Below are 16,743 nucleotides of genomic sequence, written 5' to 3'. Positions count from 1 at the left end.
TCCCTAAACCTGGGTACCCACTTGACGCCTTGGGGTCTTACCACCCCATTTCTCTTCTTAACCAAGATGTAAAAATTTTGGCTAATATATTGGCGGCGCGCCTCAATAAATTCTTACCTACACTCATCCACGAAGATCAAGTCAGCTTTGTACCAGGTAGACACGCGTCCATGAATATTCTACGGGTCCTGGCAGTGTTACAACATCCTCGAGCCGCTTCTGACAGGGCGCTCATCACTAGCCTGGATGTAGAAAAAGCGTTCGATATGGTCTCATGGCACCACCTATTCCGGACGCTTGCACGATTCGGGATCCAGGGGGATTTTCTCGCTTGGTTGATGGCTCTTTATCATCGCCCCACGTCCCAACTCTTGGTGAACGGTGGACTATCTAACCCCTTCCCTTTGGGACGAGGCACACGTCAAGGATGCCCACTCTCGACCCTCCTCTTTCTTGTCTCGCTCGAACCTTTGGCAGCTCGAATTCATCAGGATGTGAGGTTGGAGGGTCTTCGGGTGGGCTCCAATGAATTTCGCATTAGTATGTTCGCTGATGACATGCTCTTGTATGTTAATAACGCAGACCGGACGATGCCTGCCCTGATGTCCCTCATTCGAACGTATGGAGTATTTTCGGGTTTGAAAATCAATTTTGAAAAAACGGAGGCTCTTTTGTTGGGGGGGCTCATCGTCGGAGCTCTGGTGCAGGGACCTCGGAGTGGGTATTGCCCCGGGAAAACTGAAGTATCTAGGTATTATGCTTTATAGAGACCCGCACAAGCTGTACGAGGCTAATATATCTGCTACCATTGGACGGATCAAATTTCTTTGTCTTAAATGGCAATCGCTGCCTCTATCGCTCTTGGGACGCGTGGCCCTGGTAAAAATGGTGCTGTTTCCAAAATTGCTCTACCCACTGCAAACTATACCTGTCTGGATTTCCCGTATGGACGAGCGCGCCTATCAGTCCATCATTTGCTCCTTTGTGTGGAGGGGGAGGAGGGCGCGCATTAATTCAATCAAACTCTCTCAGAGCAGGGATCGAGGGGGCTTGGGCCTGCCCGCCCTGCGCATCTATAATGTCGCTGCGCTCCTCCGCTGGATTCATGAACAACTGGTCTCTTCACGGCGCTATTCCCCTGATTCTTTGCTTGAGGAATGCTGCCTGCCTTGGTCCTTCTCCTCCTTTATTCATGGGGCGGGGAGAGGGGGTGCGCAGCCTCGCTCTGCTGTTCTACCTTTCCTCCTTCCTTTCAGACGGGCATGGCGCTGGTGGCGAGCTCTTCAGAATAGGTTGCCTACTGTATCCCCGTTTCTCTCTCTTCTCAGGAATCCTAACTTTGCTTCCGGAGTGGGAGGTCTGGCGGGCCTGAGAGATCGCACTGCACGCACCACGACTGTGGGTGATGTTTTGGCTCTAGGAGGGGGGGAATTCCCCTCCTTTGCACAAATGCGGACAGCATGGCGCCTCCCTCCTGCACATATGTACACTTTTCTGCAAATTCATCACTATTTCCATTCCTTAGTTCGTGCTCATGGGGATGGCTGGAGAAATGGCCCTTTGGATCTGATTTTTCTTACCACACCTACTGATTCTAACAAGATTTCTACATGGTATAAGGTGGGGAGAGACAACTTCGGGGAGGGGTGCCTCAGTGTCCTGGGGGGTGAGAGGTCCACGGAGCTTGGCACGCCGGTTTCCGTGGACGACCTTAGGCTCCTTTTTCAGGCACTTTACTTGCATGTGAAGGCCTCGGGCCTGCAAGAAACACAATACAAAATATTGCACCGGTCTTATATCACCAGAGCTAGGGGCTATCATATGGGCTTATGGCGCGATGACACATGCTCTAAATGCAATTCCCACAGGGGTGATTATATCCACTCATTCTTTACTTGCCCCAAACTGCATTTCTGGACCTCAGTGAAGCTCCACTTGGCAAAGGTCCTGCAGTGTTCTGTGCCTTGGAACCCACCCGCATTGTTATTGGGAGATGTTACCGATTTTAGTCAGCAAGGCCTGGACTTTCCTGCCCATAAGTATCTCCTACATGCGCTCCTCATGGGCAAGCAACTCGTCCTGAAGTATTGGGCTACAGAGGAGGTACCAACATATGGTATGTGGACTGCGCGGATGCACCTGCAGGCACGATTTGAAATGGACATCTATGCGTCCCGACCCCAGCCCCACTGGAAACTCTATTGCTCCCTCTGGAGGAAGTCCTTAGCTCAGGATGCTTAGCCACTCTGTGAGATTGGTTCCTGCATTGAATGTGTGTGTTTCCGCTTATTTTGTATGCTATCACCTGAATCATGTATCCCTCCCTCCGTTCTAAGTACTGCGGGCCTCAAGTCAAAGCGTTAGCATATTGTAGTATCGTTTAACTAAGTACCACTATGTTCTTGATCGTGTAATCCTTAATAACAGGAACAATAACAGTGTGAGTGTGTGTTTGTTGGGCTGTTTGTGGTGTGAATGGAGGTTGCTTAATTTGACTGGGGTGTGCATGATGCGCGGATGTGTTGGATTGTTTGGGGATCCTCATAGTTGCAGTTCCCTCTAATCAGAAATTATAGGCGAGGGGTGCTGGACAGCGCACTGTTCTCTTTTATTGCAAGCTTATCTGTTCTTTGCAGGGGTAAAGTGCCTCCTTCTGCTATACAGTCATTTATCCTTGCTTGTTTGTAACTTTGCACCTTGTTCTGCTGTTTGGACTCCAATTTGATATGTTCTCCTATACACCTGTACTGCTTTTGTTTTGTATTGTAGGGGGCGGTGGCTGCCCATGTGTTTCTTGTCTTAATAAACATATTTTTAAAAAAAACAAAAAAACCCCAATGGTTCACTAAGGAGATCTCGCACCTCGTTAAGGAGAAGAAAAAAGCATTTCTTTCCTACAAGCATTCGCAGAAAAGAGAAGCTAAAGTAGAATATAGGACTAGGTCTGCAGCGGTCAAAACGGCAGTTAGGAAGGCCAAACTTCGAGTGGAAAAAACTCTGGCAAAAAACATTAAGAAAGGGGACAAATCCTTCTTCAGGTATATTAGTGATAGGAAAAGGAACACGGACGCCTTAGACGACCGGACGGAAACTACGTGGTAGCGGATTCCGAAAAAGCCGAACTACTAAATGAATACTTCTGCTCAGTCTTCACCTGCGAGGCACCGGGACACGGACCACAGTTAAAGGCAAAACAAAACGCGGAAGACCTGTTTCAGAATTTTGAGTTCACACCAGGAGACATCTACAGCGAACTGACAAGGCTCAAGGTGAACAAGGCCATGGGACCGGACAATTTACACCCAAGAGTGCTCAGAGAATTGAGATGTTCTGACAGAACCATTGGCCGTGCTCTTCAATCTCTCACTAAGTACGGGGAAAGTTCCTTTGGACTGGAAAACAGCTAACGTCGTTCCTCTGCATAAAATGGGTTGCAAGGAAGAGGCTGCGAACTATAGACTGGTGAGTCTCACTTCAATAGTGTGTAAACTCATGGAAACACTAATTAAGCATAAATTAGATACGATCTTGAATGAGGGGAGTCACCGGGATCCCAGTCAACATGGATTCACCAAGGGTAGGTCCTGCCAATCCAATCTCATCAGCTTCTTTGACTGGGTAACAAGAAGGCTGGACTTCAGCAAGGCTTTTGACAGCGTCCCACACCACAGGCTGCTGAACAAGATGGAATCGATAGGGTTAGGAGAGACACTAACTGCATGGGTTAATGATTGGCTAAGTGGCAGACTTCAGAGGGTGCATACGATGTCTGGAGCTGATTTGTTTGCAGGTAAAAGGAGTTCTTCTCTTGATCTAGAGCAGGGGTGTCCAACCTTTTGGCTTCCCTGGGCCAAATTGTTCCAAAAAAATGTTTCTGGGGCCGCGCAAATGCTGCAGCAAGACAGAGGAGGGAGCTGGCAAGATGGTAAACACCCGGGGGCAGCAGAGAAAAACACTGCATTGCCCTCAACCGGGGCCGCACAAAATACTTCACGGGGCCACATGCCTTCTGGTAACCTCTATTGACAGAGGATGTGGTGTAATCACATTGTTTGAATCTTGTGGCCATATTTTGAGCATTTTCTTCAAAGTCTGGATTTCTAGTGCAAATTTTCTGGAGCCTGAGAAATGGCAAGTTATTCTTAAGAACTATGGTTGCTTGAGTAGTGAAGATAGGCGTTGCGGTCAGTTGGTTTCCTATACAGGGTGGTGAAAAAATGATAATCATCCTTGTAGATAAGCAAACCAGGAAATTTATTTCTTCCTCATTAGAATTCATTTTAAAATTTAAATTCAGATCTCTGGGAGGACATGGGGGGAGCCACTGCTTGCCCTGGATCGGTAGCATGGAATATTGCTACTCCTTGGGTTTTGGCCAGGTACTAATGACTTGGATTGGCCACCGTGAGAACAGGCTACTGGGCTTCATGGACCATTGGTCTGACCTAGTAAGGCTATTCTTATGTTCTTATCCATTCAAAAGAGGTGTCTAAACCTTGTCTACTACTGTGCTACAATATGAAAATATCAATGTATCATTTATACATATGAATGTTGTCTTTGATATAATGATCATGTAAGTATATGGATTCAAAGTTAGCCATGTATAGGTTAGCAATATCAGGGGCCATAGTTGCTCCCATTGCCGTCCCTTTTATTTGCTGATAGAAATTGTCTTCAAATTCAAAATAATTCTCTGTTAAAGCAATCGTGGCTAACACTAAAATAAACCGTTCTATTATGTAATGTATTCTCAATGATTGCGAGGGCAGCGGCTTCGCGAGATGTTAGTATATAAAGCATCGATATCTAGAGCAACTAATATGATCTCATTTATGCCTCCATCAAAATTGTCCAGTAGAGAAATCATGTGGCCGGAATCTCAAACATAGGATTCAACTGGAGGTACATAAGATCTGAGGAAGTGATCTACAAATGTAGATAAAGGTTCTTGTAGAGATCCATTGGCTGATACAATAGGTCTACCAGGTGGATTGATTGTGGACTTGTGTATCTTGGGCAACATGTAAATGTAGATGTTGAGTCTTGAAGAAATCTTTTTTCTTTTGGAGCGAGGAAACCTGAAGCAGATGCAACATCGATCATATTGTCAATTTTTTTCTTCAAACGTGGAGTTGGATCATTTGGTAAAGGTAGATAATAGTGGGTATCGCTAAGTTGTCTATAAACTTCTTGTGTATAATTTCTTCTTCTGAGTAGGACTATACCTCTACCTCTGTGTGCAGGTTTGATAATAAGATCACAATTATTGGAAAGTGATCTTATTGCATCATATTCTGCTTTGGAAAGATTGAAGTAACTTTGTTCAGATGGAAGATTACGTCAAGGAATTGTTGTCTGGATGGGAACATCTGGAAGAAATAGGAAGCAGTAGGCAAAATTGAAAGGAGCTATTGTAATGGCAACAAACCATTTTCTAAAGGAAAGTAAGTAAAAGTAAGAGGAAAATAAGGCTGCTTTGGTAAGGAAAAAGAGGTTAGCTTTCATAAACTACAAAAGATTACAGAAAGAGGAAGAAAGGCTAAAATATCTGGAAAAATTAAGAGAAGATAGTTGAGTAGTCAGGAAAGTAAAGATACAAATGGAAGAAAAAAATAGCCAACACAGTAAAATGGGGGAACAAGACCTTTTTTAGATATATTGATAGAAAGATATATATAGATATATTAATGATAGAAAGAAGTGCAAAAGTGGTATTGTGAGACTCAAAAGGTGAAGGGGAGAAATATGTAGCAGCTGATAAAGATAAGGCTGAATTGCTTAACAAATATTTCTGTTCTATGTTCACAGTTGAAGCGCAAGGAATGGGACCACAGAAGACAAACGCAACTAGGGATGGAGGTGTGGTAGACCCTGATCGATTTTAGAAAATTGTGTTCATGAGGAGCTAGCTAAACTATAGGTGGAACAATACGATAGGGCCAGATGTGTTCATCCAAGGGTACTGAAGAAACTTAGGAATGTGAAGTGATTGTAGTTGAGACGGCTTTCCACCAGCAGGGGGTCCCCATCCACCCTTCCTGGGACAGCAGGTGCTCCGGGCTCCATCTTGTTGAGTGTACGAAGGTGCTTTGGGGACAGTAGTGTCTCTGATGCAGGTGCTGGCAAGTTTGGGAAAAGGCGCTTGGCGTCCTCTCGGTCCCTGGAGTTTCTCTTTATCTCCAGACAAGGTCGTGTGTTTCTTCTCAGGGCACGTAGACAGAATCTTCATCAACAGAAAGAATTCTCTTGGACTGTCTGACTCTCTCGGCCTGGTTTTATCTGCAGGTTCTGGGTCACGGGTAGCCTCTTTGGAAGCGATCCCCTGGGTCAGAGCACCTATGCACCCTTGACGGGAGTCCCTCCTATCTTGGTGATCTCTGCTAAGTATTTCCCCCTTCAGAGGCAACTATCCTGAATGGAGCCAGCTAGCAGCAATTTGAACTGGTAGCTTCAGGGGTGGCTCTCAGCTAGGGCTAGCTTCTTCGGATTTCAGAGTGGATAACTCTTCGCATGGATACTAGCCTGTTGAGTTGTGGGCTCATTGCAGGGCCCACTCCATTCAGGGGTAGTGGACTCCTGGTCTACAATGTTGGCTGACCTTTAGTCTGGAGCTTCGGGAAATTTGGATGGGGCTACTCGCTCTCCAGCCCCTTCAGAAAGACCAGAGGTGCAAGTTTCTTTGATGCCACTTCACAAGGGAGCTCTAGTGCTCTCTTTTTTGGACCAGAAAGCTTGGCGGTGTTCCTCTGGGCGAAAGAGCTTCTTCTGTCTTTCTCAGCGGCCCATGGGGCTGGAGTCAACAATGTTCTTCCTCAGCTTTTCTTAAATAATAAATTTTATTTTATTTTTATTTATCTTCCTAGCCTGTTTTTATTATACTGCAATTTTTGAATATTATTTATAAGTTCCTTTTCCATTATCTATCATTAGTCTGGAATCCATATGAAGGATATGAATAATAATTGGAATATTTAAATTGCAGTGATCTGCGTTTTTTTACATGTCGGCTGCTATGTGCTTTTTATATTCAGCAGCGTTATCTGCATACAAACTAGCACTGAATATCCAGGTTTAAATTGGCTGGTACTACTTATCTAGGTATTGATGATATTCACCATTAACAGAAAAACTCCTGGTTCTGTCCAAGCTCCACCTTTGAATCTCCCTAGCACAAGGGTGTCAAACTCAATCACATAAGGGGCCGAAATCTAAAACATAGGCTAAGTTGTACGCCAAATTTTTTTATTAAGATACTTAGAGGTCCTTTTATTAAGGCATGCTAACTGATTTAGCACGTGATTAGCACACGCTAAATGCGCACCTTAATAAAAGGACCCCTTAGTCTTAGTAGCAGTATAAGGTTACAACCTCTCCAACCCCACACCGTCTCTGTGATGTAAACAAAATAAATAAAAAAGACTTTTCCTCTCTCTTTTAGGTCCTAGTTCACACTTGTGTCTAACACCAGCTCTGGCAGGATACACATTTCAAACACAAATCAATTTTCACATTCAATCACATTTCAATCACAATATTTTAATCATAAAACAGAAAAAAAATTATTTTTTCTACCTTTTGTTTTCTGGTCATTATTCAAATCATGTTTGTCCCAGGCTCTGGTTTCTGTTTGTCTTCTGATAACTCGCTTGCCAGGGTCTCCTGCCCATTTGTGAATTTCTAACCATCCATCTTCCATCTCAGTCCTCCCCTTCCGTTTCCCTTCCCTCCTCCGGAAGTCTGGCATCTTTTCTTTTTTTTGTCTCAATCCCTGCAGCTGCAGTGATGGACCCAACCATCCCCAGATCCACCATCTTTCCTTTTCTCAACTACCCTTTCATCCAGCATCTCTCCCTCCTTCCCCACCACCCCAGGGTCCACCATCTCTCCCTTTCTCTTCCCAACTACCCTCCTATCCAGGATCTCTATCCCCCCTCCACACCATCCCTTGTGTCCAACTTCTCTCCCTTTTTGTACCTTCCTTCCCTCCCTCCCTCCACCACCCTTAGTCTGGATTATGTACATCTCTTTGGACCCCTCCTTCCCTCCCTACGTGTATTTCTACACCAGGCACCCCCTCCCCCGCCCGCATGTTTTCCCCCTTCTTTCTAGTGTCCTCCAACTTCCTGGTCTCACCTTCAAAAAAGCCTGCAGAGGATCGCTGGTTGGCTATAGCGATCATAGCAGGCTGCAGTCGGCCTCTGCAACATGTTCCCTCTGCTGTGGTCCCGCCCCTCCTCTTACATACAGGACCACAGCAGAGGGAATGTGCTGCGGAAGCTATGGCGGCCTGCGATCCTCTGCAGGCTGCTTTGAAGGTGAGACCGGGAAGCTGGGAGAGAGATGGTGATCAAAAAGATGGAGGGAGGGAAGGAACCGGGTATTTTCTCACAGGCCAAATTTAATTACCCTGCGGGCCCAAGTTTGACACTCCTGCCCTAACACTACTAAAATGATCTCACTGGAGATTCAGTGGCATTTTCCAGATAGTGTCACTGAAAATCCTGGACTTATCCATGTAGGAGCAGCTCCTGCTGAATTAGCAGCCCCTATATTTTATACTTACCCACTAGAGGATGGTGAATCTGTTCAGTTGTCTTTGATTCAGGATGATCTATGAGAGGGAGAACGTCCTCTTGTTTAACACTCAGTGAGAACACAGATGTCACAACTGGAAAGCCTATGATGAGAAAATAAACATATGTAGAAAGATTTGCCAAGGTCCTGATAATGATATATTACAAAACTAGCTTTATAGCCCGTTACATTAATGGGTGCTAGATATATGTGTGTGTGTCTGTCTTTATTTCTTTCTCTCTTTGTCTCCTTAGCCATTTTCTGTATTTCTGTCTTTCTTTCTTTCTTTCTGTCAGATCTCAGGGAACACGGCTTAAGAGTGCGCATGCGCGCTTAGCATTTTATTATTATAGATAGACTTAAAAAGTTTCCACACCTTTAAGGTTAATGGTTCATCTCTAGCATTTTGAAAATACAAAGCCCTTTAAATCCAGATCATTTACTTACTCATGGTGGAGTCATTCATACATTCTTTTCCCTCCCCTTCACACTGTTGTGCTAGATATATCTCGTCTTCCTTTTTAATCTTGAACAAGACATCAGGATTAAGAATTGAATAGCCTGTCAATAACAAATTGGAAAATTGTATTTTCACTTATATTTGCAGATTCCCCTACAGGTTTTATTTTTTTTCTGTTCTGAAGGAACAGTGTCTATGCAGGTATGTATTTTCATGAGAAGAAATATCTTCAACCTGATACTTCATTAAGATTAGACCTTGGAGAGTTTCTGAAACAGTCATTTCTATTCATGTTTAGAGACATTGCAGGTGCCACTTTTCTATGAGGCCATGCACCCTCCTGGGGAGGACTCCCAGCTTATTACAAAGAGAATTCAAAAAGTAAAAACCAAATCCTGGGATTTAAAGATAACTCTGCCTAGAGGCCATGAGAGGGAGAAAACATGATCTGTGACATCAGCATACTTGGTGGTAAGGGAATGGGATTTGATAAAGAAGCTTTCTGTGGTTACAATCAAAGCTGTTTACATATTTTATACAGGTACTTATTTTGTGCCTTGGACAATGGCGGGTTAAGAGACTTGCCCAACGTCACAAAGTTTTCCAGTATGACTTGAACCCAGTTTCCGTGGTTTTCAGGTCACTACATTTACCATTAAGCTACTCCATGTTTAAGCTGCATGTCATGTCTTTCAGCAGAAGTTTTAGTTCTCAACTTCTGATATTGCAAAATGGTTATCCTCTGGAGCAGTGGTATTCAACCCAGTCCTCAGGGACCACCAGGCCCAATGTCTCTCAAACTTTCTCGATGTGGGGCACACTAAAAGTAGTGGCCAAGGCTTGAGGCACCCAGAAGTGCACAGATGTTGTCGTGATGGCATCAAGCATATGTGTGACATCATCACGTCGACATCCGCGCATGTGCAGAGGTCCTCCAGATGGGCCCCGAGACGCCAGTAGGGGGTGCCAGCAGGGAAGAGGGCTGGAGAGAAGGAGCAGCACTTGCGCCAGCTGACTGCCTACAGCAGTAGTTCTCAACTACTTCAAGCTAAGTACCCCCTAAGTCTAACAAATATCAACTGAGTACCCCAACCACAGACCTCCCTAGGTCCACCCAAACTCTGCCCCAGATCCTATCCCCTTTACTAATTGTAATGCAATTTTTTTCCATTCATTTTTCATATACACACAATATACACAGCAGATATAAATTCTCAAAACTGACACATTTCAATCACTAAATTGAAAATAAAATTATTTTACCTACCGGCGATCCTTTGCAGGCTGCTGTAATTAGATTTAAAGGTGAGACCGTGAGGCCAGGGGGGAAGCCAGAGGACGCTAGAGAGAAGGGGGAAACATGTAAGCTTTTGGCAAATCGGGCAGTACTGGCGCTGTACCGCGTAGGGAAGTCAGCTGGCAGGCCTCTCTTCCTCCTCACTGTGCTGTGGCACACTTGGAATCTCAGGAGGTACACGTGTGTGCCTCGGCACACGGTTTGAGATACACTGACCTGGCCAGTCGGGTTTTCAAAGTCTCTGTCATCCATATTCATTGTGGATATCCTGAAAACCCGACTGACCAGATGATCCCTGAGGACTGGGTTGAATACCACTGCTCTAGGGCAGATCTGGCCAAAGTTGCTGTTTTATATTAAACCAGAGACTTCAGACATAGTCAGCTGGAGGCTGTCTCACTTCTACCCATGACAAAGCAGGCACAGATTAATTGATTAAATAGAGAGCTAAAGCCTCCCTGCTGTACCTCTGTGCCTGTTTTTGTCAATTAACTTTTTATCAGATTCAGCATGGCACCTCTTATGTTATGTGCTCATTGGAAAAAATAAATATTAATTATTGAATAAATCCTGCAATGTTAAGGGGATGGGGGGAGGAACTTGATAGACAAGCATATTTACCTTGTGATATAAGAAAGCTGTGAATCTCCTTGATGACCTTCATGTATAGCTGCTTCTGTCTTTCTCCCATAATGCCCCACTCTACTTCCAAGAAATAAGCAGCAACGTCGCTGAATGTGACCACTGCCTGTATACAGATAAGAGTCATTTTACTAAAGCTTAGTATGCGCTAATGGAATTAAAATAGAAACAGAGAAAAATGAAAGCAGATAAAGAACATATGGCCTATCTAGTTTGCCTAACCATGCTATCTACTTTCCTCTCCCTTAGAGATCCAATGTACTTGTCCCAAACATTTTTTTTATTTATTTATTGTATTTCATTCATTATATCAAGTAAAACACTTGTACAGAAAAGAATGATATAGTCTAGATTCAAATTAAAAAAGGAAGAAGAAAGAAAAAGGCAAAAAAAATATAATAGACTAAACTTTCTCAAGTACACCATTTTGGATCCAAAATTACACAGAGTATTTAAGCAAATTATACAATCATCTATAGTAAAACACGATTTTTCATCTAGCACCCGGATACAGAGTAAAATTCCATTCTAAGAGCTCTAAACTTCATAATTCTTGAAGGTGCTTCGTAGATAGAAAAGCAGTTAGGTGAGAAGGTTCAAAGAAAACATATTTCAAAGATTGATATCTCACTATACATTTGTATGGGTATCTCAAATAAATAAAAAGTTCCACCAATGAGAGTAACTCCTGGTTTCAAAAGCAAAAACTGAGATCTTCGCTTCTGTGTATCCTGAGAAACATTTGGGAATATCTGGATCTTAAAATCCAAAAATTATTTTTGTCTGTTTTTAAAGAACATTTTCAAAATCCACATTTTATCCAGCCAAAGTGCCACTGAAGCCATTAATGTTGAAATTTAGCTGCCTCTCTATCAGAGGTTTCCAAAAATTTGAAATGTTTGTAAGTATTAAATCCCGATTTTGTTGTTCTTGTGATTCCTTAATTGGTAGATAATAAACTTGAGCAAAAGGAGGACTTGATTCTTCAGGAACTAAAACTATATCCAAGAAATATCTTTTCAACATCTCTCTAGGTGTAACTGAGGTCAGCGGATCTGCAGCGGTGGTGGCACCAATAGATATATGGAGGTCAGTGACTTGTGGGGTGGGGGCATGTATTGTGGATAGTGGATCCAGGGAGGGTACATGTGCTGTGGATAGTGGCTCAGGAAGGGGGGGGGGGGCTCCTTGTATACAGGATAGTGATGCTGAGTTCAGCAGGGAGCAGGAAGAGGACAGTCATGCCCAGTGGTCAGGTGGTAGCTTGAATAGAAACCAAGACCCCCATTTTTTTGGCCTAAAAATCTTGGTTTATATTTGAGTATATACAGTAATTCAGAGAAACTTGTAACATGCCTCCGAGAGGAACAAAGTATGCAACCACATAAAGATTGGAGAAACTTTACTAAGTGTACACTACTAGTATATACAGATTCTTCAAGAACCTGAAGCTCAACTGTCAGCCAAAGGCCAGCTATGTAGCTAACCATTATGACAGACACAGAAGCAAGCACATCATATATACATTATACAGCATCTGCGCATGCTCAAGGCCTTCTGGCTCTCGAGAGAACGAGAGCCAGAAGGCCTTGAGCATGCACAGATGCTCAAGGCCCGGCCCAGGCAAGAGGCGGGAGCTTGCTTTCACTCTCACAACCAGCAGAAGGGGTAAGGAGCGTGTTTGAGAGGAAGGGCGGGCGGATGCCGCTTTCAGCTCCGGCCATCCTGCTGAGAATTGGGAGCCGGCTGACAGATTTTTTGGTGGCCTTGGAAAGAATACCAACCACTGGGTTCTGAACACTTTATGAGATGGCTACAGGTTAGAATTTGCCTACCCATTACCCAACTGGTTTGTGGACTCACGGTGGGCCAGCCAGAAAGAGAGGTGCATATCTGAGCCACTCTGAAAAGATTGCTTGACATGCAGGGGTAATCCCAGAGGACTGGAGGATAGCAAATGTTACACCTATCTTCAAAAAAGGATCGAGAGGCGACCCAGGGAACTACAGACCAGTGAGCTTAACCTCGGTTCCGGGGAAGATGGCGGAATCATTGATCAAGGAAAGTATTAGTGAACACATAGAAAAAAATAATCTGTTAAGAACAAGCCAGCATGGTTTCTGTAAAGGAAGATCATGCCAAACGAACCTACTGCATTTCTTTGAGGGGATAAGCAAACAACTGGACAAAGGAGACCCTATAGACATCGTATATCTGGACTTCCAAAAAGCTTTCGACAAAGTACCCCATGAGCTCCTACTAAAGAAGCTGTGGAGCCACGGGGTGGAAGGGGACGTGCACAGATGGGTCAAAAATTGGCTGGCAGACAGGAAGCAGAGGGTAAGAGTAAAGGGACACTACTCAGACTGGAAAGAGGTCACGAGTGGTGTCCCACAGGGGTCAGTGCTGGGGCCGTTGCTTTTCAATATATTCATTAATGACCTGGAAACGGGGACGAAATGCGAAGTTATAAAATTCGCAGATGACACAAAACTCTCCAGTAGGGTCAGAACTGTTGAGGAATGCAGAGAACTACAAAGTGACCTGAACAAGCTGAGTGAGTGGGCAAAAAGATGGCAGATGAGCTTCAATGTAGAGAAATGTAAAGTCTTGCACATAGGGAAAGGGAACCCGATGTACAGCTATACTATGGGAGGGAGGGTACTGGGGGAAGGCAACCTAGAAAAGGACTTGGGGGTATTGGTGGATACTACGATGAAGCCAGCGGCACAATGTGCAGCGGCCTCAAAAAAGGCGAACAGAATGTTGGGCATTATCAAAAAAGGTATCACTACCAGAACGAAAGAAGTTAGCCTGCCGCTGTATCGAGCGATGGTGCGCCCGCATCTGGAGTACTGCATCCAATACTGGTCGCCGCACCTTAGAAGGATGTGGCAATGCTCGAGAGGGTCCACAGAAGAGCAACAAAGATGATTAAGGGCATGGAAAACCTTGCATACACCGAAAGGCTAGAGAAGCTGGGGCTCTATACCCTGGAAAAGCGGAGACTTAGAGGGGACATGATAGAGACTTTTAAAATCATGAAAGGCATGGAGAAGGTGGAGAGGGATAGATTCTTCAGGCTAGCGGGGACATCAAAAACAAGAGGGCATTCAGAAAAACTGAAAGGAGACAGATTCAAGACAAATGCTAGGAAGTTCTTCTTCACTCAGAGAGTGGTGGATACCTGGAATGTGCTTCCAAGAGAGGTGATAGGACAGAGTACAATGTTGGGTTTCAAAAAGGGCTTGGATGACTTCTTGAAGGAGAAAGGGATTACAGGGTATAGATAGAGGGTTACTATACAGGGTACTTCAGGATTAGGGCACAAACAATGTAGATGGTGGGAACTTAAAGGTCAAGGACCTGGGGGGCCACCGTGGGAGCAGACTGCTGGGCACGATGGACCCCTGGTCTGATCCGGCAGAGGCAATGTTTATGTTCTTATGCAAGTCATCGAGCTGGTTCCAGCAGAATACTGGGTCTCTGGCAGATACTCGATATACTTCATCGTGCCCAAGAAAGGCCCAGGTGACTGGAGGCCCATCCTAGACCTCAAACATGTCAATTCAGCCCTAAGAGTCCCTCGCTTCTGGATGGAAATGCTGCGGGTGGTAATAGTGGCAGTACATCCAGGAGAGTTCTTGGTTTCCCTAGATTTGATGGAAGCCTATCTGCAAGTACTGATATTCCAGGGGCACAGGATATTTCTGAGGTTCCATGTGCTGGAGCAACATTTTCAATTTGCTGCATTGCCCTTCAAGCTAGCTATGGCATGAAGTGATGGTCCTTCATAAAGTGATGGTCCTGGTGTCAGTTCACCTTCGGAGGATGGGCTGGCAGGTTCATTCCTTTCTGGATGACTGACTTATTTGAGCGTCTTCCTGGTAGGAAGGAGAGAGAACAGTCCATGCAGTGCTAGAGATCCTGCAAAGCCTCGGCTGGATAGTAGATTTCAAGAAAATCTAGTTATTCCTTGTTCAGTCTCTGGAATACCTGGGAGTCCTTTTTGATACGACTGCAGGTCATGTCTTTTTACCAGAGGCATGCAGACAGAAACTTCATGGCCAGATTGCTTCCCACCTTACCCAGTGAGTGCCCTCGATGTGGAGTTACCTGCAGGTTCTGGGTTTCATGACTGTCACTATAGAGGTGGTACCAAGGGTGAGAGCACATATGTGTCCATTTCAGGAAGCACTGATGATCTCCCCAGAGAGATTCTCTTCAGACCACGCTCCCTTGGACAGAGGCATCTCAAAGCAACATGGTCACTGGAGCAAGGGCTCCCCTTTGTAGATATAGGGTGACAAACCTTTTTGTGAGGCAAGTAAGAAGAAAAGAAGGCCACTTTGGTTCTCAAAAGTAGTAGCTGAGAAGGTATGGAATAAGAGGTTAGCTTTCATAAACTACAAAAGATCGCAGAAAGAGGAAGACCGGTTAAAAATTTCTGGAAAAGTTAAGAGAGGCTGGTTGTGTAGTTAGGATGTGTAGCAAAGATGCAAATGGAAGAAAAAATAGGTGACACAGTAAAACGGGGAGACAAGACATATTTTAAATATATTAGTGATAGGAAGAAGTGCAAAAGTGGCATTGTGAGACTAAAAGGTGAAGGGGAGGAATATGTAGAAGCTGATAAAGAAAAGACCAAATTGCTTAACAAATATTTGTGTTCTGTGTTCACGGCTGGAGCGCCGGGAGCGGGACCGCAGAAGACAAACGTGAATAGGGATGGAGGAGTAATGGACCCTGATCGATTTTCAGAGGGTTATGTTCATGAGGAGCTAGCTAAAATAAAGATAGACAAAGTGATGGGGCTGGATGGTGTACATTCGAGGGTGTTGAAGGAACTTAAGGAAGTTCTGGTAGCTCCGCTGACTGAACTTTTGAATGAATCTCTAGAGTCAGAAGTGGTACCGGAGGACTGGAGAAGGACGGATGTGGTCTGTCTCCACAAAAGTGGAAGTAAGGAAGAAGTAGGGAATTACAGGCCGGTAAGTCTGACTTCTGTGGTATGCAAATTAATGGAAACGCTTTTAAAACAGAGAATTGTCAAGTTTCTGGAATCCTGTAGATTACAGTACTGGAGGCAGCATGGATTTACTAGAGGTAGGTCTTGACAGATAAATCTGATCAATTTCTTTGACTGGGTGACCAGAGAATTGGATAGAGGATGTTCGCTAGATGAGGTGTATTTAGATTTCAGCAAAGCCTTTGACAATGTTTCACACAGGCGTCTAATAAATAAACTGAGTACCCTTGGGATGGGTCCCAAAGTGACAGGCTGGGTCAGGAACTGGTTGAGTGGAAGGCGACAGAGGGTAGTGATCAATGGAGATCACTCTGAGGAAAGGGATGTTACCAGTGGTGTGCCTCAAGGTTCTGCTCTTGGGCCTGTTCTTTTTAACATTTTTATAAATGATATTGCTGAAGGGTTGTCGGGTACGATTTGCCTCTTTGCGGATGATACCAAAATCTGCAATAGAGTATACACGCTGGCGGCGCCATAGTAGCAGCTAGGAACCTGAGCTCTAATTACCTTGCTACCCCCGCGCGGCTGATCTTTACGCTCACATTGCCGAACTTATTGAACTCGTGGAAGAGGCCATCCTCGACCGCCTTGTCGCTCAGCTGCAAGCCCAGCTCACTGATCTTAAGCGTCTTGTTCTCGCTCTTGGCCGCCGTCCCCATAGTGGAGGCCCCCGCCACAGCCGGCCGCCGCTCCGCAGGACTCGGCGCTCTTACTGCTGCTCGTGTTGCTGGGCAAAGT

General features: G+C 44.7%; 1 protein-coding gene across 2 annotated transcripts in view; it reads right to left on the bottom strand.

Moving 5' to 3' along the window:
* The window catches only part of LOC117347032 (oocyte zinc finger protein XlCOF6-like), a 49,860-nt gene that overhangs the window by 17,602 nt on the left and 15,515 nt on the right, over positions 1-16,743 (bottom strand). For both annotated transcript variants that reach the window (XM_033917328.1, XM_033917338.1), the window contains exons 2-4: positions 10,956-11,082; positions 9,025-9,138; positions 8,567-8,680 (exon numbers count right to left, since the gene is read on the bottom strand). In XM_033917328.1, coding sequence (XP_033773219.1) covers positions 8,567-8,680; positions 9,025-9,138; positions 10,956-11,082 — 355 coding nt within the window. The remainder of the gene's footprint in view (positions 1-8,566; positions 8,681-9,024; positions 9,139-10,955; positions 11,083-16,743) is intronic.

Source organism: Geotrypetes seraphini, chromosome 1 (genome assembly GCF_902459505.1).
Source record: "Geotrypetes seraphini chromosome 1, aGeoSer1.1, whole genome shotgun sequence".
In the NCBI taxonomy this organism is placed as follows: domain Eukaryota; kingdom Metazoa; phylum Chordata; class Amphibia; order Gymnophiona; family Dermophiidae; genus Geotrypetes; species Geotrypetes seraphini.
Note: the sequence above shows the minus strand (reverse complement) of the source record. Positions and strands in the feature narration are given on the sequence as shown.